Source organism: Vipera ursinii (genome assembly GCF_947247035.1).
Source record: "Vipera ursinii genome assembly, chromosome: 10".
Lineage (NCBI taxonomy): Eukaryota > Metazoa > Chordata > Lepidosauria > Squamata > Viperidae > Vipera > Vipera ursinii.
The window spans coordinates 14,106,881-14,132,674 of NC_139520.1; the positions used below are offsets into that span (position 1 = coordinate 14,106,881).

Here is a 25,794-nt window from a genome sequence, read left to right on the forward strand (position 1 = left end):
TTTTTTTCCACCAACCAAGCCCGTAGTACAGGCTGCTGTAAATGCGAGGATACACTTGGAACTGCATCAGCTCAATACTTCCTTCCTTCCTTCCTTCCTTTTCTTTTTCCTTCCTTCCTTCTTTGCTCCCTCCCCATTCCTCCCTCCCTCCCTCTTTTCTCCTTCCTTCCTTCCATCTTCCTTCCTTCCTTCCTTCCTCTTTTCTCCTTTCTTCCATCTTCCTTTCTTCCTTCCTTCCTTCCTTCCTTTCTCCCTCCTCTCCTCTCCTTCCTTCCATCTTCCTTCCTTCCTTCCATCTTTCTTCCTTCCTTTCTTCCTTCCTCTTCTCTCCTTTCTTCCTTCCATCTTTCTTCCTTCCTTCCTTTTCTTTTCTTTTTCTTTCCTTCCTTTCTTTTTCCTTCCTTCCTTCTTTGCTCCCTCCCCATTCCTTCCTTCCTCCCTCTTTTCTCCTTCCTTCCATCTTCCATCCTTCCTTTCTCCCTCCTCTCCTTCCTTCCATCTTCCTTCCTTCCTTCCTTCCTCCCTCTTTTCTCCTTCCTTCCTTCCATCTTCCTTCCTTCCTACCTTCCTCCCTCTTTTCTCCTTCCTTCCTTCCATCTTCCTTCCTTCCTTCCTCTCTCTTCTCTCCTTCCTTCCATCTTCCTTCCTTCCTTCCTTCCTTCCTTCCATCTTCCTTCCTTCCTTCCTTCCTTCCATCCTTCCTTCCTTCCTTCCTTCCTCCCTCCCTCCCTCTTCTCTCCTTCCTTCCATCTTCCTTCCTTCCTTCCTCTCTCTTTTCTCCTTCCTTCCATCTTCCTTCCTTCCTTCCTCTCTCTTTTCTCCTTCCTTCCATCTTCCTTCCTTCCTACCTCCCTCCCTCTTTTCTCCTTCCTTCCATCTTCCTTCCTTCCTTCCTCTTTTCTCCTTTCTTCCTTCCTTCCATCTTCCTTTTTTCCATCTTCCTTCCTTCCTTCCTTCCTTCCTTCCTTCCTTCCTTCCTTCCTTCCTTCCTCCCTCCCTCCCTCCTTCCTTCCTTCCTTCCTTCCATCTTCCTTCCTTCCTTCCTTCCTTCCTTCCTTCCTTCCTTCCTTCCTCCCTCCCTCCCTCTTCCTTCCTTCCTTCCTTCCTTCCTTCCTCCCTCCCTCCCTCCTTCTTTCCTTCCTTCCTTCCTTCCTTCCTTCCTTCCTTCCTTCCTTCCTTCCTCCCTCCCTCCCTCCCTCCTTCCTTCCTTCCTTCCTTCCATCTTCCTTCCTTCCTTCCTTCCTTCCTTCCTTCCTTCCTTCCTTCCTTCCTCCCTCCCTCTTCCTTCCTTCCTTCCTTCCTTCCTTCCTCCCTCCCTCCCTCCCTCCCTCCCTCCTTCCTTCCTTCCTTCCTTCCTTCCTTCCTTCCTTCCTTCCTTCCTTCCTTCCTTCCTTCCTCCCTCTTCCTTCCTCCCTCCCTTCCTTCCTTCCTTCCTTCCTTCCTTCCTTCCTTCCTTCCTTCCTTCCTTCCTTCCTTCCTTCCTTCCTTCCTTCCTCCCTCTTCCTTCCTCCCTTCCTTCCTTCCTTCCTTCCTTCCTTCCTTCCTTCCTTCCTTCCAAGATGCATATATACGTCTTGTAAAAACCTCTGCAGAGCGGGGGGGGGGGGTTTGATCCCAGATGCGAATTGTTTGCAAGCAAAAGACTCTCTAAGGACCGGTGGATCCAAACGGCCAGGCCCCTTGAAAGCCTGCAGAGGAAGAGAAATCGGGAAAATACAACTTGCACGGGCTTTATTCGCACTTTGAAAAGCGAGCCCTTTTCCGCAGGTCCCCGTCAAACACCGACTGTCCCAACGTGCAAAGGAATGCAGAGAAAAGCATAATAAATATATTTTTACACCCCCCCAAACGGAAAACTGAAGTCCCCGCTCCAGAGGCACCGCTGGGATTCGAACCCAGGATCTCCTGTTTACTAGACAGGCGCTTTAACCAACTAAGCCACGGCGCCGGCTGCTGAGCAGAGCCGCAGATCCGGCTTCATGTGTCTTAGCGCTTGGAAAGAGCGTCGCTGGAGGGAAAAGCAAAAGAGGCTGGAAAGAGGAAAAAAGGAGAAAGGTGAATCCTTCCTGCCGGCTTGGCTGGGACTGCGGGGTGCAAAACGGTGCCCAGCCGTGCAAACCGTTCAAAGATGCAATTAGGGATACCCAGGAAGCAAATGAGAGACGTCAGCCCGAGACACAGCTTGCTGGAGCCATCTGGATGTTTTACTTTGAATTTAGCATTAAAAACTGCCTTCCTCTACTTTTCGTTCAGCATGAGAGTCTGGGGTGCCATTTTTTAGGTCCTCTTTAATAAAAACCAGCCTCCAGGAAAAGCAACGTTGCCAAGGGAGTCCAAGGAGGGTGGATTTTGAAGATAACAATAATAATAAAGTTGGAAGGGACCTTGGAGTTCATCTAGACCAACCCCCTGCTCAGGCAGGAAAGCCTACACCATTTCAGACAAATGGCTGTCCAGTCTCTTCTTAAAAACTTCCAGTGTTGGAGCATTCACCACCTCTGGAGGCAAGGAGTTCCACTGGTTAATTGTTCCAACTGTCGGGAAGTTTCTCCTTAGTTCCAGGTTGCTTCTCTCCTTGATTGGTCTCCATCCGTTGCTTCTTGTCCTGCCTCCGAGTGCTTTGGAGAATAGCTTGACTCCCTCTTCTTTGGGACAACCCCTGAACGTTTAAGGTCACAGTTCAGTCCATCCACTTTCTCTTAACTGGTGCCCTCTAATACCCACCTTGGTCAACCCTTAGATGGACTTCCATCCCCATCACTTCCTGCCCTCAACCTCCACCCAGCTGGAGATGGCTGTCCTCACACTGAGAGTTAGGACCTTGCAGCTCAGTTGGGTTGGGATCACCAAGCCTTGATTTGCAGTGTTGACTTTTGGGATTGTGTACCCTATACCTCCTTATTAGGGAGGATCAACCCAGTACGGTCTGTAACCCGTATTTCTTCTTGATAACACATGAAGCTTTGGTCACTCGACTTACGACCATAATGGAGCCCGACATTTCTGTTGTTCAGTGAGATATTTGCCCCACCTTATGACTTTTCTTGCCACAGTTAAGTGAATCACTGCAGTTTATGGGTTAGTAACTCGGTTGTTAAGTGAATCTGGCTTCCTCATTGACTTGGCTTGTCCGAAGGTCACAAAAGGGGACCGCATGACGTTGGAACACAGCAACGGTCATAAATATGAATCAGCTGCCGAGCATCCGAATTTTGGTCACATGATCATGCGGATGCTGCAAAGGTCATAACTGAAAACGATCCTAAGTCACGTTTTTCCCTGTTGTAACTTTGAACTAAACAACTAAACGAACTGTTGTAAATTGAGGACTACCTGTACTAAGATGTGAACCCCACAAGGACAGAGATCAGCTGGCCAGGGTCTTCTGCTTGGCTGAGATGTACTGGTATTATATTTCTGTTTGAACTCCACTAATTATTTCTAAATGTGTCATTGTTCGGGCTGTCTTAGCTTATTTGCTTGCAGAAGTTTCATTACCAAACTAGGTAACATCATCTGTGTTGGTGAGTATAGAGTTTGCTCCCTGTTTATTTATACTGGTAGTAATTTGCCCTGCGGAGCTGGATAGAAGCGGGTTTTCTCCTTGGTAGTTCCTTGATTGCAATATTGTTTTCTGCATGATTGTTTGTGTGGTGTTAATCCCTGCTTATCTGAGTACTGGCTGCTGAAAAAAGATGGGCTTTGGTCTTTTTGTTTCCTTCTTAGTCTCTTTTTATTGTCTCTTCAATGGTGAGTAAATGTGGCTTATCTCTACATCTCTATGTCTATTATTTATTTATTTTATTTATTTTTATTACATTTATATCCCGCCCTTCTCCGAAGACTCAGGGCGGCTTACAAGCTTAGCAGTAGCCTTCATTCTATGTATATGCCTGCTTATTAGGGCTTTGACACACACCCCAAGCGGCATTATTACAAAGTCAGCTTAATTGCCCCCAACAATCTGGGTCCTCATTTTACCTACCTGGGAAGGATGGAAGGCTGAGTCAACCTTGAGCCTGGTGGGATGCGAACCTGCACTAATTGCAGGCAGCTGGTGTTACTTTAAGGAGGCATTAGCGAAAGCCAGACCTCCAGGAATTCCCTATAATTTTTTGATTCAGCTTGATTCAGTTTGGATTAGGATGCTTCCAGCTTCCCAGCTGAAACTACAGTGGAGACCATGTGTTATTTCTAAATGCATATCTATATCTTGGCATTAGCAAATGCAGTTAACCGTCTGCTTTTCTGGAGGATGCACCATAGAGGAAGCAGTTAAGAATCTGTTTGCTCACAACTTATATACCTGATTCAATTTCACCAGAAGGACGTTTTGTTTGGAATTTCAATCAACCCTTTTTCCCACCCCCTAATTTCCCATGCTTTAAATCCTCTGTTCTTCCATAAAATCACTTTTTTATTAGGGACACGCTCACGATTCACGTTTCTGAATCGTGTGTAAATAAATGATCAGAGCTACTCGTGCGTTCAAAAATGAGGACCCAGATTGTTGGGGGCAATTAAGCTGACTTTGTAATAATGCCGCTTGGGGTGTGTGTGAAAGCCCTAACAAGCAGGCATATACATAGAATGAAGGCTACTGCTAAGCTTGTAAGCCGCCCTGAGTCTTCGGAGAAGGGCGGGATATAAATGGAATTAAAATAAAATAAAAATTAAATAAAATTTCAACTGGTGGTTTGAATATAAGTCAGCCTAATGTCCTCTAGATTGTTTGGAGAGCCATCAGGTGTATTATGTACATTGCAAAAAAAAGCCACCATTCTGAAATAAAATAATTGCATTACTGGAAGTAACAATTCCGTAAGTAGGCAATGGGATAGTCTATTTGGATGCAGGAACATATATTGTCCGCAGCCTTATTTAAATGCTCGATCTGAAATTTGGGCAAATGCACAAACTAGGAAATAAATTCGGTCTTGGATAGTAATGTGTTAGTGATGTAACATGATGCAGACAGACCTGGCGTGTAATTGCGGGGGGGGGGAATCCTCCTTTACTTATAATTCCTCTCAAGGGGCAGGTGTGGTTGTGGGCAGGAGGCCCTTTGTACAACTGTGTATTGGGTATCAATTATGCCCATTCCTGACCAACAGGCTTCACCTCCCATTTGAACGATGCCCTACACATTGGGCTGTCCTTGAAGAACATCAGTTGGCTCAAAATGCAGCGCCCCGCATGGTTTTCCAGAAGTTCAACTTTGTGCGTGTGTCACCTCTTGTGCAAGAGCTGCAGTGTTGCCAGTTTGCTTCAGGGTGCGATTTAAGGTGTTGGTTATCACCCTTAAAGCCCTACATGGCTTGGGCCAGTTTATCTGAAGGACTGCCTCTCCCCAGTTACATCTATCCGGCCCACAGAATAGGAAGACAAGGGCATGTTGTGAGTCCCAACTATCAAGGAAGGACATCTGGGATCTAGGCAAAAGGCCTTCTCTGTGGTGGCTCCCTGCCTTTGGGACGTCATTCCCGCAAAGATAAGGTTAGACCCCGCCCGGCTGCTTTTCCACAAGGTCTTAAAGATGTGGTTTTGTCAGTGAGCTTGGAGACCACATTTGGAGCTGACCAAATGGCTTGTTCGATTGTGTATCCCTGGCTGGGGTGCATGGGTGGGACTTAGGATATATGTGTTAAACTGTGGATTTTTAAAAAATGCTGTAGAGGTAGTCCTAGACCAGGGGTAGGCAACCTCGGCTCTTTTATGACTCATGGACTTCAACTCCCAGAATTCCTGAGCCAGCCATGCTGGCTCAGGAATTCTGGGAGTTGAAGTCCATGAGTCATAAAAGAGCCGAGGTTGCCTACCCCTGTCCTAGACTTACAATAGTTCGTTTAGCGACCGTTGAAAGTTACAACAGCACTGAAAAAGAGAGTTACGACCCTTTTTAACACCTGCAACCATTGCAGTATTCCCATAGTCATGTGATCACAATTCAGACGCTTGGCCACTGACTCACATTTATTACCGTTTCGGTGTCCCGGGGTCATTGTGGATCCCCTTTTGCAACCTTCTGACAAGCAAAGTCAATGAGGAAGCCAAATTCATTTAACAACCCGGTTACTAATTTATCAACTGCAGTGATTCAGTTAACAACCGAGGCAAGAGAAGTCATAAAGTGGGGGCAAAACTCACTTAACAAATATCTCACCTAACAACAGAAATGTTGGGATCAGTTATAGCCATAAGTCGAGGACTACCTATATATCATTTTGTGTCAACTGGGCAGCTATATAAATCTGTTTCATACTTAAATAAATAAATACATGGAGGGCTGTGTCAGATAAAATTCCGTTCAACAGCCAGCTTTCTCCGTCAAGAGTAATCCTAGTCTTGAGGGAAATTGAGAATAAGGAAAAATAATACTGCCTGTGGTAAAAAAAATATCGTTTAATTAAATCAGGGCCAACCTTTTCCCTAAATCCATGAATTATTCAGTTCAATAATAATTACCGGGAAAATAAACTCCAGGAGCGATACATCACAGTTTTATAATATTATGAAAAGGAAAGCCCAGAATGACATATAATGTGTTTAAAATGCTTTTATTAAAGTACTGTTACATTTATTGAAGAGTTCACATCATAGGGTAATGCGACACGCTTTTTTTTTTCTAAAGTGACATTTTATTACAATCCTGTATAATTTATCTGGAGGAAAACATTCAGTAGGATTAGGAGCAATTTCATTTACGCAGTATCGCACTTTAAACTCTTATATTAGTTCAAGGTTTATTCCATTATTCAGCTATCTCTAAAAGCTATCACAGGCTGACTGTGCACCATTTTTTCCTGCCACGCACTAAAATTATTCAAATTCTATAAAGCAATTTATTATTTTGAATGAGATCAAATCCCTGCCAGTGTGCAAATGTGCTATAATTCATATGGGTTTTTCCCCTTATCACGCATGGTTTTCATGTCACCCATATTTATGATGAAAACCCCCAACCAATAACTCACAAGAACCAGTCGTAATCAATTAATTGTGAAAGTCTTGACGTCTGCAAGACTTAAATTTGTGAACCAAACTGAAAACAATATAATAATATGAAAAGGCTTCTCCGTTGAGCCAGAAACATGTTTGAAACCTCGCAGTTCTTTCTACAGATGCATGTATAAATAATAGCAATAGGTCACTTTTCCGTCTGTTAACTAAGGCTTAGGGGTCACTGTTCATTGTGTGTCCATGTTTGACACCGGCTCTGGATTCAGATCACATTTCTTCTCTCAGGGCAAGGATGCATAAACGATGGCCACATGGAATTGGGGCAGCCAATGTCAATGCTGCTAACATCGGAAGTTTTTGCTTTGACAACAGTTGGAGATGCAACCATGTTCTTCTTATGTTTTACTTTTAGAGTTAGAGTTAGCGTTAGATGATGCTGGGGGGAGGAATGTGCATGAGAGTTTAGCTAGACATAACAATGCTGAACCTAGTGTGAGAACCAAGGTTATTGAAATAAGAGATGATAAGAATTGGCAGCTGGAGAATTGGAGGGGAAGCCTGCATTTCAAACTAATTGGAGAATGTGATTTATGACTGTTAGTTGGAGGAGGGAATTGTGCTTTGATACTATGTGCTCAGGGGAGGAGAATCTAGTTTTTGGCTTCGATTATGTTAGTGCCGATGCCATGCTTCTCTAAATAAAGATACTTTAAGGTAAACAATGCCTGGAAGTTCTTTGAAGAGTTTCATCTGTCGGAACCATGGCAGCCAACACATTTGGGAATACAAATAGTCCTCGGTTTATAATCATTCACTTAATGACCCTTTGAAGTTACAACGGCTCTGAAAAAAGTGACTTATGACCATTTCCCACACCTACGACTGTTGCAGCATCTCCATGATCACATGATCAAAATCCAGAGGCTTGGCAACTGGCATGCATCTATGACAGTTGCAGTGTTCCAGGGTCATGTGATCACCTTTTGCAAACTTCTGCAAAGTTAATGGGGAAGCCACATGCCAATCGTGTTACTAACTTAACAGTTGTGGCAAGAAAGGTCGCTAAAATGAGACAAAACTCACTTAACCACTGTCTCACTTAACAACAGAAATTTTGGGCTCAACTGTGGCCGTACATCAAGGACTAACTTTATCAGCATATTAGCAGAATGAAATGAATCCTTTCAACGATTCTATTTATGTCATTTATTTCATCTCGCCACAGAAATTAGGCAGAAGGTAAATTTGGGGGTGGAGATTTTTATTTTATTTTATTTTATTTTATTCGTTTAAGGTTACATAGTTAGGTTACATAGCCACACAACGTTACGGGGGGCGGGGGGAAGATTGCAATGTTCACAAATGTTTTAAAATCAGCTCGCCGCTGAACCCGTTAGAGATCTGGAGGCAAAGCAGGTGGCAGCGGTAAAACCACTTGGCTGGGAGATGCTAGTCGGCAGAATACGCACCGGGTTTCTATGGTGTCTTCTTGGCTCCGGAAGATCAGAAAAGATTTCTGACATGCTTCACACTGGATGTTGGTGTTAAAAGAGGATATATCAGAAATTCAACTGTCATAGGCATTTGATACTGAGTCTATTTCTGAAACTGACCACTCTTCCATGCCAAAAATTGGCCAACATCTGGCCATCTTCTACATGCAGTTAGTTAAAAGCCAACACTCACTATTTCTCAGTGCTCTTTCTAGACTAGAGATGATGAAATGAAGACTCTAATAATATCGGAAAGGCTGCCTGTAGCTCGTTTTTGCTCTCTATAAGGGGCTCACTATGTCACTCAGATGACATCAATTCATGTCAGCTTGAAATGGGTGACATGACTTCAACACCACCTGTCAGAGGAACTTAGGTCACCACCTCTGTCTAGTTCTTTCTGCTCTTCCCACTAGATCAGGGGTGTCAAACTCGCAACGTCACGTGTTGTGTCACGACGTACCGTGACTTTTTCCCCATTGCCGGCAATGGGGTAGGCGCGGTTTCGCCAGGACGCATCCGGCGGCTGGCAGTTCGACACTCCTGCACTAGATCAAACACAAGGTGCATTTTGTGGGCCTCCTCTATTAAAAAGGACTACATGGCAGGACCCAGGAGGTGTGTTTTTTCTGTCCATCACCTGCCCTCTGGAGCACCAGACCCTTATCTGTGCTAGCGGTTTGTAAGGTTCTTCAAGTTCTGGATGTTCCTTGGGGCAGGAGAGTCTAGTGGTTAGGTGAGGCCATTGTTGTAAGGTGGGTTTGTCCCCATGTTGTTTGGCTCTAATTCTGTATGTACTGCCAAGAGTCGGCATGATGAGACGAATAACTAGATAGAACGAGCTAATAAATAATTAGAAAATCAAATTAGTAACTTATTTATGTATATATTCAATTTATGCAGGTACCCATCTCAAACAAATGACCCCTAGGGAGTTAACAACAAATAAAAACAAGGTTAAAAAAACCCATAACAAAAACAATAAATAACAAATATAACAACTGACCTCAAACCAACCAACACAAATAGAGCATTGTGAAAATCTCAATAATGACAGTGGGAGCTAATTTTGAAATTAATATTCATGCAGATTGCAGTCTATATTCAGAATAAATCACACTAGGGCAATCTGGCTAATTCCTAAATAAGTGGGCCCAGGAGTGCGGCCGCATAACCCGCAGCATTTATTTATAATATGTGTATCTCCTGCATTTCGACTGAGTAATCTTGAAGGAAGAATGCATTAAATTTTAATAAAAACACATGTTTGCCTATTTGTATGCTTCACAACACCCAGCATTCAGAATGATCCTCTCTGAACTCAAAAGGGTCCTGAAATCTAGGCTGGCCAATTCAGATAAACTGGAAATCACATTTTTCAAGGCAGTGTTGTTGTTGTTTAGTACAGGTTCAGACTTAAAAAGGATAGTTAGGACTGCAGAAATAAAACAGTTGTAACCAGCCTACCTTCCACTGAGGGCTGAGAAAATATCTACAGACTGCTCACATCCTGGACATAAACTGTTTCAACTCCCCGCCTCCACGATGCCACTATAGGGCACTGCATGCCAAAACAACTACACAAAGACAGTTTTTTTCCCCTTGTGCCATGACTCTGTTGAACACCTAATTCCCACAGCACTGTCTTATGTCTAAGGATATTTACCCATTGTAGTAGGGTTGTATTATTATTATCCTTCTCGTCTTTCTACTGCCTTCTCTTGTTCTCTCATGATTACAAATTTCTTGACTGTTGGAACAATTAATTAGTGGAACAATCTGCCTCTGGAAGTTGTGAATGCTCCAAAACTGGAAGTTTTTAAGAAGAAACTGGACAACCATTTGTCTGAAATAGTATAGGTTCTCCTGCTTTAGCAGGGGGCTGGACTAGAAGACCTCCAAGGTCCCTTCCTATTCTATTCTATTCTATTCTATTCTATTCTATTCTATTCTATTCTATTCTATTCTATTCTATTCTATTCTATTCTATTCTATTCTGAAAATCTGCCACTTCTATTAAATATGCTGACCTTGGAAATCTTGGAACCTCTCGTTTTCACAGCTTGAATCACCATGGGGATTTCATTGGCATTTTTAATATCCCATAATCTCACAGTCTGGTCCTATAATATGAGGAGAATTTTGTATCAGTGAACAGAATTGCAGTTCTTCCAGACAAGGCTTGGTCTTTGAGTTGACTACAATACTCCATGGTTTTCTGCGGTTTCCTTGGTTGCAAGGATTTTTTAGTAACCTAATAAATTAACTGACTAAGAAGACCTGCCAATCTGTTTTGAGTTATCTCAACATACAGTTGTCCTTCCAATGAATAGACAATAAAGTAGTCCTTGAGTTACGATGATAGTTGGGACCAGAATTTCCGTGGCTAAGCAAGGTGGTTGTTAAATGAGTTGCGCAACCTTTTGTCCATGGTTGTTAAGCGAAACACTGCAGTTAAGTGAATTCAGCTGGTGGTTAAGTAAATTTGGCTTCCCCCATTGACTTTCCTTGTCGGAATCCAGCTGGGAAGGTTGCAAATAGCAATCACATGATCCTGGGACCCTGCAACCTTTGTAAATGCATGCTGGTTGCCCAGCACCCAAATTTTGATCATGTCATCATGGGGATGCTGCAGTGGTCATAAGTGCAGGGACTTGTCGTAAATCTCCTTTTTCAGTGCCGCTGTAACTTCAAACGGTCCCTAAACAAATTTCAGGGGTAGGCAACCTTGGCTCTTTTATGACTCGTGGACTTCTGGGAGTTGAAGTCCACGAGTCATAAAAGAGCCAAGGTTGCCTACCTGCCCCTGGTTTCAGTCAAGCACTACTTGTATCTAATTTGGTTTTAATTGATATGTATTTTATCCACTTTGCTTTCTAAAATTATGCTGAGTTTTGTTAACGTAAAAAAAAAACTGTCTAGCTTTTCTATGCTTCCACATTTTCAGCCACCTTGGGAGTTTGCTTCGGAATGGCACTGTGTCTGAGTTGACGGGTTTGCTTTTATAGAAATGGCTAGCATCTATTACTATATAAAAGTAAAAAAGATGAGGCTGCATGTTATTGCCTTAATCTACTGCACTAAAAAGAGTTGGACGTTGATGCTTTCCTTCCCCCCCCCCACCTTTTCCTTTACACTTTTTCCTCTTCTCATTTTCCTTCCCCATTGTTTTCATTTTTCTTTATACTTTATAAAAGAAAACATTGAAAAATTATCGTCGGTTTGCTGATTCCTCCATCCCTGCAGCTTTTGAGGCAGCCCTGGAGGTCACCAGAAACAATCTGAAAACCCGAAAAAGCAAAAAAAAATTTTTAAAAAATTGAAGAATTAATCTCCTGCTTTCTCAATCTATCTGTAGCTGCTTCTACAGGCTGGTGTGAATTATTTTTACTTCCTCCGTTTTTTGTTTTTTGTTTTGTTTTTGTTGATTTGTTTATTTGGTTTGGTAAAGAGTTTTGAGAATTTTCTGGTTAAAAGATAATTTTGCAACGCTGATTCATCATCGCAGAGATAATGTCCTAAGGTGAAAGTTGAAAAATTTCAGGGCATTCATTCTCTGACAACTTTGGATAATACCTTTGAAGAAGAAACAACAAGCTTCTTGTCTTTGCTAATGGCCACATCTGTCACCCAATCAGCATGACCCTGCAGAAACACAATTTATCAGCGGTAAGACATAAAGCACATCCTTAGCTAGATTTTTAGCTATGCTCCTAAGGCTACCTAGAAGAGGAAAAAAAAGTAACATCCAAGGTAATTTGGAGAAGCAGGCTGAAGATTTACCCTGGTGGGTTCCATTTCTGTTTCATTCCAATACTCTGAAGAGCCTTTTCCATTGTGAAAGCATATGCAATTCGTTGACAACTACTTCTGACAACTGATATAATTTAGATTAAAAAGAAACCTTAGATTGGTGGGATAGATGGAAAGAGGAAGCGTTGCCCAGAAGGAAATTCTCACTGAGGGTTCAAATGATTTCCCTGATCACTGAAGAAGATTGGGCTAGATCACTGTTTCTCAACTTTGGCAGCCTGAAGATGTGCAGACTTCAAGTCCCAGAATTCCCCAGCCAGCTGTGGGGAATGCTGGCTGGGGAATTCTGGGACTTGAAGTCCGCACATCTTCAGGCTGCCAGTTTTGAGAAATGCCGGACGAGATGGTGGTGGTAGTTGTTTTAGACCTCCAAGCGAGTCTTGATTCCTGGTGACTGCTTGCAATTTTCTTGGCAACATTTTCAGAAGATGTTTGCCATTGCCTCCTTCCCTAGGGCTGAGAGAGAGTGATTGGCCCAAGGTCACCCAGCTGGCTTTGTGCCTAAAGCAGCACTAAAACACACTCTCCCAGTTTCTAGCATGGTGCTCTTAAATAGTATCTCAAACTGTCCCTTGACGATGCTTCTTGCTTACTTCCTGTTCCAAAATCCTTACAATGTGCCGTAAAAGTTTCTGCTTTATTCAAAGTAAATATATTGTCTCCCTTTCCAAGCACTCATTTTGATTTTGTTATTCTTATTTTTATTTATTTGTACATTCAGAGCTTCACATATGACTTTAACAGCCAAAAAAATGGATGGATACGAACTCTTATCGTCTTTCATAGTTTACACTCTTATAGACATTACGTATATTATTCTATCATCTATTATACCTTTCTAATGTATAGCAGCAATGCACAAAGAAGGCAGTGCCTCCTTTTATTAAGTTCTCATCTACCGTAGTACCAGTAAAATGAATATAATCATTTGAGAATTTCAGTTGTTCCACTCTGGTTTATACAAACATTCTGGCTTCTTTGAGTTTAACAGATTCCAATCTCAAGAGTGTCACGGGCTATGGCTGAAATAATTACAACGGTTGATCATGAATCACCCAAAGAATAATGTTTCAGTTGCTTAGCAACCACAATTCAATTGCTATTTTGCTTTCACAAATGACTGAGCAGGGGCTGGTGCTAAGAACATGGCAAAGGTGGGACGCTTCTGAAGCATGCTGAGCAACTATGAATGCTGAGCAAAAAGGTGATGGAAAAAGTAACGCATAGAATAGAATAGAATAGAATAGAATAGAATAGAATAGAATAGAATAGAATAGAATTATGGAAATTAGAATAGAATAGAATAGAATAGAATAGAATAGAATAGAATAGAATAGAATAGAATAGAATAGAATAGAATAGAATAGAATAGAATAGAATAGAATAGAATAGAATAGAATAGAATAGAGGGACAGGTTAGAAACGAATAGAATAGAATAGAATAGAATAGAATAGAATAGAATAGAATAGAATAGAATAGAATAGAATAGAATACTTTATTGTCATTTTAAATGTACACTAATCAGCATACACTAAAATGAGATTTCATTGCATATAGCTCTCAAAGTGTAACCACCTCCAATATACACTGCATAAACTTGACAAAAATTTGCATATAGCCACATACACACACACAAACACACATATGATATATATTCCAACTTATATTGTCATTGGGACATTCAAATAACCTCTGTTAAGGAGGCATCCAACGTATATTTTACCATATAAAAACTGAAGAACAGAGCTGAAAGGGACCTTGGAATCCCTCTAGTTCAACCCCTTGCACAAGCAAGTGACCCTTTATCATTCTGGACAAACGGCTGTCCAATCTCTTCTTAAAAATGTGAGTGCAGGCAGTCCTTGACTTACAACCCTTCGTTTAGTGACGGTGCAAAGTTACACTTTAAAAAGGGACTTAGGACCAGTTTTCTCGCTGACAAGCACTGGAGCGTCCCTGTGGTCACATGATCAAAATTCGGGCGCTTGGCAACCGACAGGCACTTAGGACAGTTGCACTCTGATCACCGTTGGTAACCGTCCCAGCCAGCTTCTGACAACCGAAATCAATGGGGCACGCCAGATTTGTTTAACAACCGCACAATTCTCTTAGTAACTGGAGTGATTCGTTGAACAACTGGGGCGAGATGGGTCGTAAAATGGAGCAAGGCTTGCTTAACAACAGTCTTGCTTAGCAATGGACATTTTGGGGTTGATTGTGGTCGTATGTTGGGGCGCTACTTGTACTGAAGCCATTTGAATCCCCATTTGATAAAATGAAAGCTGTTTCAGTACCTTCAAGGATATCTTTTTGTATGCTTCTTCTATGTCCCACACACTGATGGTTTTGTCATAACCTCCGGATACCACACACGAGGCTGAAGCAGAACACAATAATGCTACATGTGACGGCCTTCTATGGTTATTGTTAAAGAGCCAAAGGTGTCCTGCAAAAACTCTGAAATCAAATTCGGATGATGCACTAAGGATATTTAGTCACCTTTCAACATATTTTCTGAGTCCCGCCCCCCCCCCCCAAAAAGGACAATGAATGCTTTTAAAGCAAGCAGAAATTCTGAGTTTGTCTAAATATTTTTGGGAGGAAAAACAAGACGAAACCCAGCTCTGTTGATCCTGAACATTATAAACATGAAATATTATGGGACTGGCACGTGAATAAACTTTCATATGATAAACTGTAGCAGTAGTATTAATAATAACTTAGCAGGCAATAGAAATAAAGGAAATAAAGGAATAGGAACTGAGTTCGAGCTCTCTGGCCCAGGCTGAGAATTTTAATTTTAATTTTAATTGGGGTATTTATTCTCTCAGGGACTATTATAATCTTTTTAATTGTTTTTAATTTTTGTATTTCTTGTTTTAATTCCCTGTAAACTGCCCTGAGTCCTTCGGGAAAGGACGGTATACAAATCCAATTAAATAAATAAATATAAGAAATACAAAGTAGACACAAATGTCTAACTTAAATAGGAAAATGAATTCAGATTCTGGTGGAACAATACTTCATCCACTACCAGCTAGTGATATAAATGAATATCTTTAGGTCACAAGAAGTCTGATTGATTGATTTTGATTGACTGACTGACTGATTTCTGTGCCGTTGAATCAGTGTCGACTCCTAGTAACCACATAAAATACATTTACTCCAGAATGATCTATCCCCAACCTGCTCCCTCAGGTTTTTCAACCTATCTCCATTGTAATCAATCAATACACTTAGTTTCTGGTTTTCCTCTTTCTTTCCATCTTTCTCAGAGAACTTAATGTCTTTACATAATGTGTGCAAAGTATGATAATTTAGTCTGGTCATTTGTGTGAGAACTCTGGATATATTTGTTAGATGATTCATTGGTTTATTTTCTTGGCTATCCGTGGTCACTTCATGAGTCTTCTCTAAAGAAGACTCAATATGATTTTAGATTAATCCTGGAAATTATTTATGCCCATGTAAAAATTCAGATAGATAGATGGGGATGAGGAGGGGGGACGGGGGGAGGGAGAGAGAGAAATGTTGATAGATGGATAAAAGAAATAAAAGAGATTGATGATAGGAGAGAGAGAGAGAGAGAGAGAGAGAGAGAGAATCATAATAGCTTTTATTCAGATTATTATATGGCTTGGTCAGTTAGGTAACGCTGCTAAGAAATATTGCCTGGAGATAATCACTGGAAACGGAGGTCACTTCAAAGATATTTTTATAAGCCAGAAGATGGAGAAACTATTGACCTAAATGGGGGGGAAAACAGATGTTCTTAATAAAAATCCTTCTGTGAAGATACTTTATTCCACTTTATTTCCACAAGAGACTTGAGAGGTAGACCGAATGACTAAATCGTGATTTGAGCACAGTTTTTCCCATTCTATACTTTTTGGATGGACAATATTTTATTCCCAGGACCAGAAGGAAACAGTACATCATAATAACTGTATCAATTATAGAGTGTTTTATAAGGCTAATTAAAGGGCAATGCAAATTCAATTTAGTTCAAATTATAGGAGCAGTAATTTAATCGCTCTGAGAAAGCTGTTTAAACGTGAATCGGGGAGAACACATGAAATAAGCTTTTCTCTCTCTGTGGATGCTAAGAACATTCATCCTGCATAACTCACCATCTTTGCTAACATCACAGCAGCCAACAATGCCGATATGACCTTGTTCCAAAGTAATAGGCCCATGAGAACGGAATTCTCCCGTACGGACATCCCATAACTTGATATTTTCGTCCCACCCTGCTGTGCACAGATAATGACCGTCCAAGGAGAAGCAGCAATCCGCAATGGCGTTGTTGTGTGCCCTGAAAGAAACGTGACATTTCACATTAACAGGCTGAGATGTGGTTATCTAAAGGACAAGAGGGCTATCGGTGTGTAATTGCAGGGAAGATTAATGAACCAATTAATGATCTTCTGAGTTCTTCTCTTTTGTGCAACAGCCACGTTTAGAATAAAGTGGGCAACAGGCCAATCTTGCATTATCCAGGGCCCGTTTCGAATTTTATGGAAGCCGGTCAACTGGCAAGCAGATAATCATTGCCAATATATGATATGCTATATATTAGCTAAATCCAACAAATTCATAATAAAATCATACTAGGATGGTTTCTTACCGTTCAATGGTGACTGTGGTAGCCCTTGCAATGATATCCCAGAATTTGATAGACATGTCAGATGACACCGTAGCTATTCTCTGGTTGACAGGATCAAACCGGCAGCTTTGAATTGTACTTCTGTGATAATCTGAAAGGAAGAATCTGCAAGTATCAAATGGCACCTGCTTTGACTTCTAAGCCCCCAAAGGTTGCCCCTCCCATCCTACAGATACTGCGGTAATCAAAGTCTGGGCCATTATAACAGAATAACAGAGTTGGAAGGGACCTTGGAAGTCTTCTAGTCCAACCCCCTGCTCCATCAGGAAACCCTATACCATTTCAGAAATACAAAAGCATTGACTTGTGCTTAGATTGTAAGCCGCCCTGAGTCTTCGGAGAAGGGCGGGATATAAATGGGATTAAAAAAAAAAGTGGATGGAAGCATGGAGTAGCTATACCTCCCAAGATATTTCTGAGCATATTAATGCTAATAGTATACCTCCAGGATTTAATCTACCCCGACACATATGGGTGACATACAATAGAATTAGAACGGCTCATGGGGTGTGTGCCGATTCTCTGTATAAATGGGGAAAGACACCTTCAGCACAATGTGATTGCGGGGCTCCCCGACAGACTATCCAACATATAGTGAGGGAATGCACTAATAGAAGATACCCAGGAGATTTTAAGGACTTCCTCTGCGTAACAACGGCAGCTACTGACTGGATCTCCAAACTCGACATTAAACTCTGAAATGTTATTTCTGTTTTCCTCTTAGGTTTTATAATTGCTTCTTTTTTTAAAAAAATTGTTTTAACTGTTCTAACTTGTAAATATGAAGTGCTTTTGATTCTGTGTGTGACCAGCCATACGCTAAATAAATAAATAAATTTCAGAAAAGTGGTTTGTCCAATCTCATCTTAAAAACTTCCAGTGTTGGAGCTTCCACAGCTTCTGGAGGCAAGTTGTTTCACTGATTAATTATTCCTTAGTTCTAGGTTCTCTCCTTGTTTGGTTTCCATCCGTTGCTTCTTGTCCTGCCCTCTTGACACCCCCCCTTTCTATGTAGCAACCCCTCAAATATTGGAACACTGCTATCATGTCAGCTCTAGTGCTTCTTTTCACTAGACTAAAGGTAAAGGTAAAGGTTCCCCCGTACATGCGTGCTAGTCGTTTCCGACTCTAGGGGCCGGTGCTCATCTCCATTTCAAAGCCAAAGAGCCAGTGTTTTGTCTGAGGACGTCTCCGTGGTCATGTGGCCGGCATGACTAGACACCAAAGGCGCACGGAACGCTGTTACCTTCCCACTGTAGTGGTCCCTATTTTTCTACTTGCATTTTTACGTGCTTTCGAACTGCTAGGTTGGCAGAAGCTGGGACGAGTAACAGGCGCTCACTCTGCTACGCGGCACTCGGGATTCGACCCGCCAAACTGCTGACCTTCTGATCGACAAGCTCAGCATCCTAACCCTCTGAGCCACCGTGTCCCACTAGACTAGACATACCCAATTCACACAACCATTCTACCACAACCTCAGTTATACTTCCTCTAGTGGGGTTTATGGGATTGAAGGCCAACGTCTTCAAGACGATGGACCAAAAGTTGAATGTAAGCAAACCCCTGCTTCTTCTGAACATGTCATCTTGCCAATTAAGACCTCACTCCACCCGAATGTGGGGTGCTACTGACTTCACCTTTTACCAGAAGGGACCTCAACCCAAAGTTCAGAAACTCTACCTCTGATGAAGGCCACCTGTTCACCATCTTCAACGTTGCAGACAAATAACGCATTCTCCAAATCGGAGCCGGAGACGACGTATTTGCCATCGTGAGAAAGATGGCACGTAGTTATCAAGCCATCCTGCCCCAGAGACCACTACAGAAAGGAGAAAAAAAGACACCAAATATCTTTTATAATGAAGGATATCCAGGACTCGTTGTTTTAAAATATTGATCCAGCTGCAACTATTTTCCTTAATTAGTGGATAATAAGCATCTTCCCAGGAGGGTTTAACTAACGATATGAATAGCAAGTAATCTGTCTTGCTGGTTTCACTGCAATTAACCTCATTAGCTTTAGCAGCGTGAGCCATATGATGTTCAAGAAAATTAATTAATTATCATCAGATTATTATGAATTCCACTTAGGGTCAAAGTAAGACATTGGAGGAAAAAATAAGGAGCCTCCCCCCCCCTTTTTTTTTTTAACTACTCCCTTGTGTTGCAGTAAAAGCAGACTTGCAGAGCCGATTAATTCGCTGGCAGTACATGTAGTCCTCGACTTACGATCACAACTGAGCCCCCAAATTTCTGTTGTTAAGTGAGATATTTGCCCCCTTTACGACCTTTCTTGCCACCATTGTTAAGCGAATCACCGCAGGTGATAAGTTAGTAACTTGGTTGTTACGCGAACCTGGCTTCCTCATTGACTTGGCTTGTCAGAAGGTTGCAAAAGGGGATCCCGTGACCTTGGGACACAGCAACGGTCATAAGTATGAACCAGTTGCCAAGCATCTGAATTTCGGTCCCACGATGATGGGGATGCTGCCAAGGTCGTAACTGTCACTTTTTTCAGTGCCTTTGTAACTTTGATCACTAAATGAATGGTTGTAAGTCCATCTCTATTTAGGTTTTCTCCTTGGTGGACTTTGCAGGATACCCCATCAAAAGTCTCTCCTGTTTTTTGCTCCTCAAGAGCATCTGCAAGGGCAAAGGGATCAAAAAATTAAGGGGGTGGCCAATATTGCGTTTCAATCGTGCAATATTGGCTGCCATCTTGGGGTTTTTTTAAAAAACACCAGGGGGACATCCCTGTGCTTGTAATTTTGATACAAATATCCCCCCCCCAAAATATCATCTGCTATCTTTTATTGCTTCCCCCCCCCCCCGCTTTAATTGCTTAAATCTGACTGAAGATTTATTTTCATGGTGGAGGGTCTCTATGTAGCTTTTGGGGACTGTTTCTGACCTCAAGTGAAGACTCGGATCCATTTAACAGATCTTCTGATGCTCTCAGCTATTTATTCCTGCCCTCCTTCTCTTTTGGCCTCTCCGTGACGGCGTTTTCGTAAGCGATATGGCTTAAATTGATTCAAATTATGAATTTATTTTCAGTATGGTAAGTCACCCTTGGCATTGGTTTGAAGGGCGGACTGGAAAAGCACAATGAAAACTGCCTCACAAAGTCTTTAAAGAAAAAGTCAGTCGGTGAAAAATGGAGTTGGAAAATGTGCTGAGTGGGAAAGTTTTTTTCCACCAATTCTTTTTTCCTGCAAAGCTCCTTAGACTGCCCGAGATGTGAGCTCAGATAAACTAAAAAAAAAAACAGTTGCAATATTATATACAGGGAGCCTTTGACGTACAATCACAACCGATCTCAAAATTTCTGTTGCTAAGCGAAACATTTGCTAAGTGAATTTTGCCCCATTTTGCAAACTTTCTTGCCACCGTTGTTAAGTGAATCACTGCATTCGTTAAATTAATAACACGGTTGTTAAGCGAATCTGGCTTCTCCGTTGACTTTGCTTGTCAGAAGGTCGCAAAAGGGCATCACGTGACCCTGGGGACACTGCGACGGTCATAAATACGAGTCAGTTGCTAAGCATCTGAATTTTGATCATGTGATCAGGGGGATGCAACAATCATCGTAAGTGTGAAAAACGGTCATAAGTCACTTTTTGCAGTGCCATTTTAACTTAGAACGGTCATTAAACAAGCTGTCAAAAGTCTAGGACTGCCTGTATACATACAGTACTGTATATCTTGCCATTCAAATATGAATCCACTCACTGCTGATGTAACCATGTAGACTGTGTTAAAAGCTAATTTCATTCAATTTAAGAATGATATTCCACCTTTGCTGTATTTGCTGATTGGCCAAGGGCCAAGATAGATATTCTCATCCATCACTTTCTTCATCTACCAGGAATTCAGGTATATGCTGGTATGGATAAACATTTGGTTAAACAGAAATCTAGTTTTAAGTTCTTCAGTTGGCTTTTGAAAACAGCAGAGAATAAAATCAATACATACAAGCATTTTTCCTGTTTCCGTATCCCAGGCCTTTAGGGTTTTATCATACGATGCTGTTATTAACCTAAAAATTAAAGAGATTGACAGGCTGGAATTGAACCGGAGCTCTCTTTTGAAGAAATTAAATATAAAAGGGAGGGAGGGAGGAAGGAAGGAAGGAAGGAAGGAAGGAAGGAAGGAGGGAGTGAAGGAAGGAAGGAAGGAAGGAAGGAAAGGAAGGAAGGAAGGAAGGAAGGAAGGAAGGAAGGAAGGAAGGAAGGAAGGAAGGAAGGAAGGAAGGAAGATCACATGGCTTTTGAGCATTTTACTAAAATCTTACAACACCTCCAACTGGCACTTGGCACAAGCACTGGCAAATAAATGCAGCACAAAACAAGTCCTGATTAAGCTCTTCAAGGGTCATGATCCTTTACTGTCTTTTCTGAGCCAGACTGAGAAACTTTAGCATCCTGGCAATATTTCCCTTTAAAGGAAGGTACTATAAGCTGTGCAAAAACTGTCTATTAAAATTAAATTTTCCTGCTTGGAAACTTCCTGGTCTTTTCCCATTGTCCTAACCAAGACACTATCACAAGGTTCCATTCAGGTGAATATCTAATAATAATATACATTTAAAGCTCATGCATAAGTTACAATACAATAATTACCTTCGGTTGTCAGAAGTCAGGCAACATTCTGAAACTGGTCCAGTGTGTTGATCCTTAAAGGTGTGGACGCAAATAGAACAGGCAATATCCTTCAATAAAGACAAGGTTGATTACAGAATTGCACACTGAGAGTGAACAAAGACTACCAATTTAATTCTAATTAATAGCACATCCAGTATATCAAAATAGGGGTTCTTAAAATTTCCAGCTGATTACCAACCCAAAGAATTGGACTAGCCCAACAGAAGAGGGAGAAGGCAGGTATAAAGCTATAACAATACCTGGTTTAGGTTTGTCTACTGTAATTAAGTTCTTCAATTATAGATTCACAGTTTTTTCTTTATGATTTAGAGACATTATAAAACTCTGGCAAGGATTTTCAGTCATGAAAAATGTAGCCTTTGTTTTCCTGTATTAAATTAAGTTTTAGACTTGAGAGCCGTGGGATCATGCAGTTGTGTTTGTATGCACTTCAAATAAACTTACCCAAAGTTTCACTGTGGTATCGAAAGAGCCTGAAATAATTTTGGTATCGTCAAAACAAAAATGACAGGAAGTCACAGCATCGGTATGGCCTTTTAAAATTTTGAAATGAATCTGTGAATAAACCAAGATAGCTCATTTTTATCTTGTAATTTTTTTTTCTGGAGGAAGCACTAGCCACAAAAGGATAACAAGGACCAAAATGAACTAGTAAGATGTACTTTCTCTTCTGAAAACTCCTATCCCATACACGGGTCAAAGCAGCTCAGATGAGTGCTAAACACGTATTAGATTGCAATTACATTTTAAAGCTGGGGTTATATTTGAGCTTAAGCCACGATACATGTTTGTTCTCTTTTGGCTTACTACAACCCAGCCTAAATCTCTATATTAGCCCATTCTGCCTTGTAGCAAAGTCGCTGGCTGGAGACTATATATATATGAGTTGGGTGGCGCTCTCTCTTTGTTTGCTAAATAATAAATAAATTTTGATCTAGCATTGGAACCATTAAGCCTTTTACCCAACATTTATGATTAAAAAAAGAGTTCTGACGATGAAAACATCCATTAAGGAGAATGCTGATGTTATTATTACCCACACTGATTTTTCACCAAATTGGAATTAGTATGCCAGCCATCTTGGAATAATCCTGGTGCTTCCTTAAGGGGGCATGGCGATTCTCCTGGCCTGTGTCCCACCCCTTTCAATTTGGCTGTCTCTGCAGGATTGTGGTTGGAGAAAGGAAACGATTAGGTCAGGAGGACCATAGTTAAGACCAGAGCTCTTCTCCAAGAGGGCCACCACAAGGAGGGACCTTAATATGAAAACTAAGACTCCACTTCCTTGCAGCTCACCCAGCCAGCTCAAACCCGGGGGGGGGGAGAGAATAGGGAGCAAAATGATCCATAAAATTAGTGCCCCATAACTCGCGTATAGTCAAGGCTATGGTCTTCCCAGTTGCAATGTATGGCAGTGAAAGCTGGACCATAAGAAAGGCTGAGCGCCAAAGAATGGAGGCCTTTGAACTATGGTGCTGGAGAAGACTCCTGCGAGTCCCTTGGACTGCAAGGCGATCAAACCGGTCAGTCCTAGAGGAGATCAGCCCTGTCTGCTCTTTAGAAGGCCAGATCCTGAAGCTAAAACTCAAATACTTTGGCCACCTAATGAGAAGGAAGGACTCACTGGAGAAGAGCCTCATGCTGGGAAAGGTTGAGGGCAAGAGAAGAAGGGGACGACAGAGAAGGAGGTGGCTGGATGGAGTCACTGAAGCTGTAGGCGTGAGCTTAAATGGACTCCAGAAGATGGTAGAGGACAGGAAGGCCTGGAGGAATGTTGTCCATAGGGTCGCGATGGGTCGGACACGACTTCGCAACTAACAACAACAAACTCGCTCCAAATATAATTAAGCCGGTTACGTTTTATGGTTTTCGTGGTTTTCCTGCTTTTATTGTTTTGAATTCTTTAGTAGCAGTAGTATTTGTTCTATGGCTCTTTTTTTAAACTTGGCTTGCCACACAGAGTCAGGTATAAAGAACCCCCATCCAAAGAAATAAAGAAATAAACCCTACTTTGACCGAGATCTCTAATCTCCTGGCCTTCTCCAACCTACGGCCCTCCAGATGCAGGGCGTTACAGCCACTCTCTCCAGTCAGGAGGAAGCATTGAGGTTGGGGCATATGGGGGCTGTAGTCCCAACTTCCACCACAGCTGCAGAGCTCTAGATTGGAGAAGGAGGTTTTCCTCGGAGCCCTACTTGCAGATATTGCCCACCCCGGAGGAAAGAAAGACCCCCCCCACCTCCCCTCTCCTTTCCTGCTTGTGGCGATTCCCCACCTTGGCCAGTTTCTCCTGGTCCCCTTCCCAGGCCTTCTCCTCCGGGCCCCTGGTGTCCAGGGGGTCGTCCCTGGGTGGCTGCAGGGGCATCTCCGAGCAGAGAGGAGAGACTTCCTTCCCTTCCCTTCCCTTCCCTTCCCTTCCCTTTCCCTTCTTTCCCTTTCCCCTCTTTCCTTTCCTTTCCTTCCCTTTCCTTCCCTTTCCTTTCCTTTCCTTTCCTTTCCCCTTCCCCTCTTTCCTTTCCTTTCTTTCCCTTTCCCCTTTTCTTTCCTTCCCTTTTCCTTTCCCTTCCACTTCCCTTCCCTTTCCTTTCTTTCCTCTACTCCTTTCCTTTCCCCTTCTCTTCCCCCTTCACTTCTTTCCTTTCCTTGACTTTCCTTTCCTTTTCCTTCGCCCCCTTCCCTTCCCCTTCCTTTTCCTCTTTCTCTTTCCTTTCCCCTTTCCTTTCCCCTTCCCTTCCCCTTCCCTTCCCTTTCCTTTCCCCTTCTCTTCCCCCTTTCCTTCTTTCCTTTCCTTTCGCTTTCCCTTAGCCCCCTTCCTTTCCCCTTCCCTTCTCTTTCCTTTCCTTTCCCTTTCCTTTCCCCCTCTTGCTCTTTCCTTTTCCTTCCCCCTTCCCCCTTCTTCCCTTCCCTTCCCTTCCTCTCTTTCCTCCTTTCTCCTCTCCTGCCTTCGGCAGTCGCTGCCCGCTCGCTGTCTCGCTCGCTCTCCGGTCGGGCGGATCTCAGCAACCGACCAAGCTGGTCGGACGGGCTCGCGGCGGCTGCGATGTCAGGGCTTCCAGTCACTTTAGGCCAAGTAGTCTCGGGGGGGGGGGGGGGGGGGCTCCAAGTCAGGCGAAGGCCCCGCCCGGGCAGTTCCTCGCATCTTCCGAGGCGGAAAGGAACGAAACCAACGTCGCTTTTCAAAGCAAAGTCCAAGCGGAGCCTTCGGGGGGGGGGGTGGCCATTGGGGGCGGGAGGGGGGGTCTCCCTCCCTCTTTGATGTCTCCTTTTAATCAGCCCGGCTTGGGCTTCCGGCGGGGTCTCTCTGGAGGCAGGGTCTCCAGCCGTCAAAGCAGGATGGGGGCTATGAGAAAAGGCGACCAGATTCCCGGGCCAGGTAGGGGTGTCAAGGTGAGGATCGCTTTTGATGTGTTATGGGTGGAGTGTGCCATCCACCTTGCCAGCTCTTATAGAGAGCAAAGGCGGGCAGTCCTTGACTTATGACTACAGTTGGGGGCCAGCATTTCCGTCGCTAAGCTAGGCACTGTTCTCCAAAGCTATTCTCAAGCTCTTCTCCAAAGCGCCTGAAAGCAGGACAAGAAGCGACAACGGATGGAGACCAATCAAGGAGAGAAGCAACCTGGAACTAAGGAGAAACCTACTGACAGTTAATACCATTAACCAGTGGAACCACCTGCCTCCAGAAGCGGTGAATGCTCCAACACTGGTTGTTTTTAACAAGAGACTGGACAGCCTTTTGTCTGAAATGGTATAGGGTTTCCTGCCTGAGCAGGGGGTTGGCCTAGATGACCTCCAAGGTCCCTTCCAACTTTATTAGTATTATTATTATTATTATTATTACTTGTCAAGCGAGTCCTGGCAATTTTTCACCACCTTTCCCCCCTCGGTGGCTGGGTGAATTGTTGCTGCCCTGGTTAGATGGATCATATAGTTTATTCAGCAAATTATTATAAATACACGCCAATTGTCGGGCACCTAAGTTTTGATCACAGGACCACGGGGGTGGTGTGACAGTTTTAACTGCGAGGACCGATTGCCCCTTTTTTCAGCGCAGTTGTAAATAATCGCTAAATGAATGGCTGTCAAAACGTCCCATGTTTTGCCGTGTGCTTTGCGCTGCGGGGTAAATGTCATGCTGGCACCATTCCCTAAAACCAGCTACGACTAGAGCAAGGGTCTTCAAACTTGGCAACTTTT

At 42.7% G+C, this 25,794-nt stretch overlaps 1 protein-coding gene across 2 annotated transcripts; it reads right to left on the reverse strand.

The window, feature by feature from the left end:
* Window positions 1-8,017: 8,017 nt before the first annotated feature.
* Window positions 8,018-24,016, reverse strand: WDR88 (WD repeat domain 88). Of its 2 annotated transcripts, none has more exons than XM_083370338.1 (11): window positions 23,876-24,016; window positions 22,045-22,155; window positions 21,559-21,647; window positions 20,912-20,975; window positions 18,617-18,755; window positions 16,895-17,024; window positions 16,398-16,582; window positions 14,562-14,644; window positions 12,030-12,098; window positions 10,484-10,576; window positions 8,018-8,491 (listed from the first exon to the last, which is right to left on the reverse strand). In XM_083370338.1, exons 1-11 carry the CDS (start codon window positions 23,963-23,965, stop codon window positions 8,354-8,356), a joined length of 1,191 nt encoding a protein of 396 aa, XP_083226464.1. In that variant the 5' UTR covers window positions 23,966-24,016; the 3' UTR covers window positions 8,018-8,353. The 2 variants fall into 2 exon arrangements, with proteins under 2 accessions (XP_083226464.1, XP_083226465.1); XM_083370339.1 differs by lacking the exon at window positions 8,018-8,491 and adding an exon at window positions 9,144-9,295.
* Between the last annotated feature and the right edge of the window lie 1,778 nt (window positions 24,017-25,794).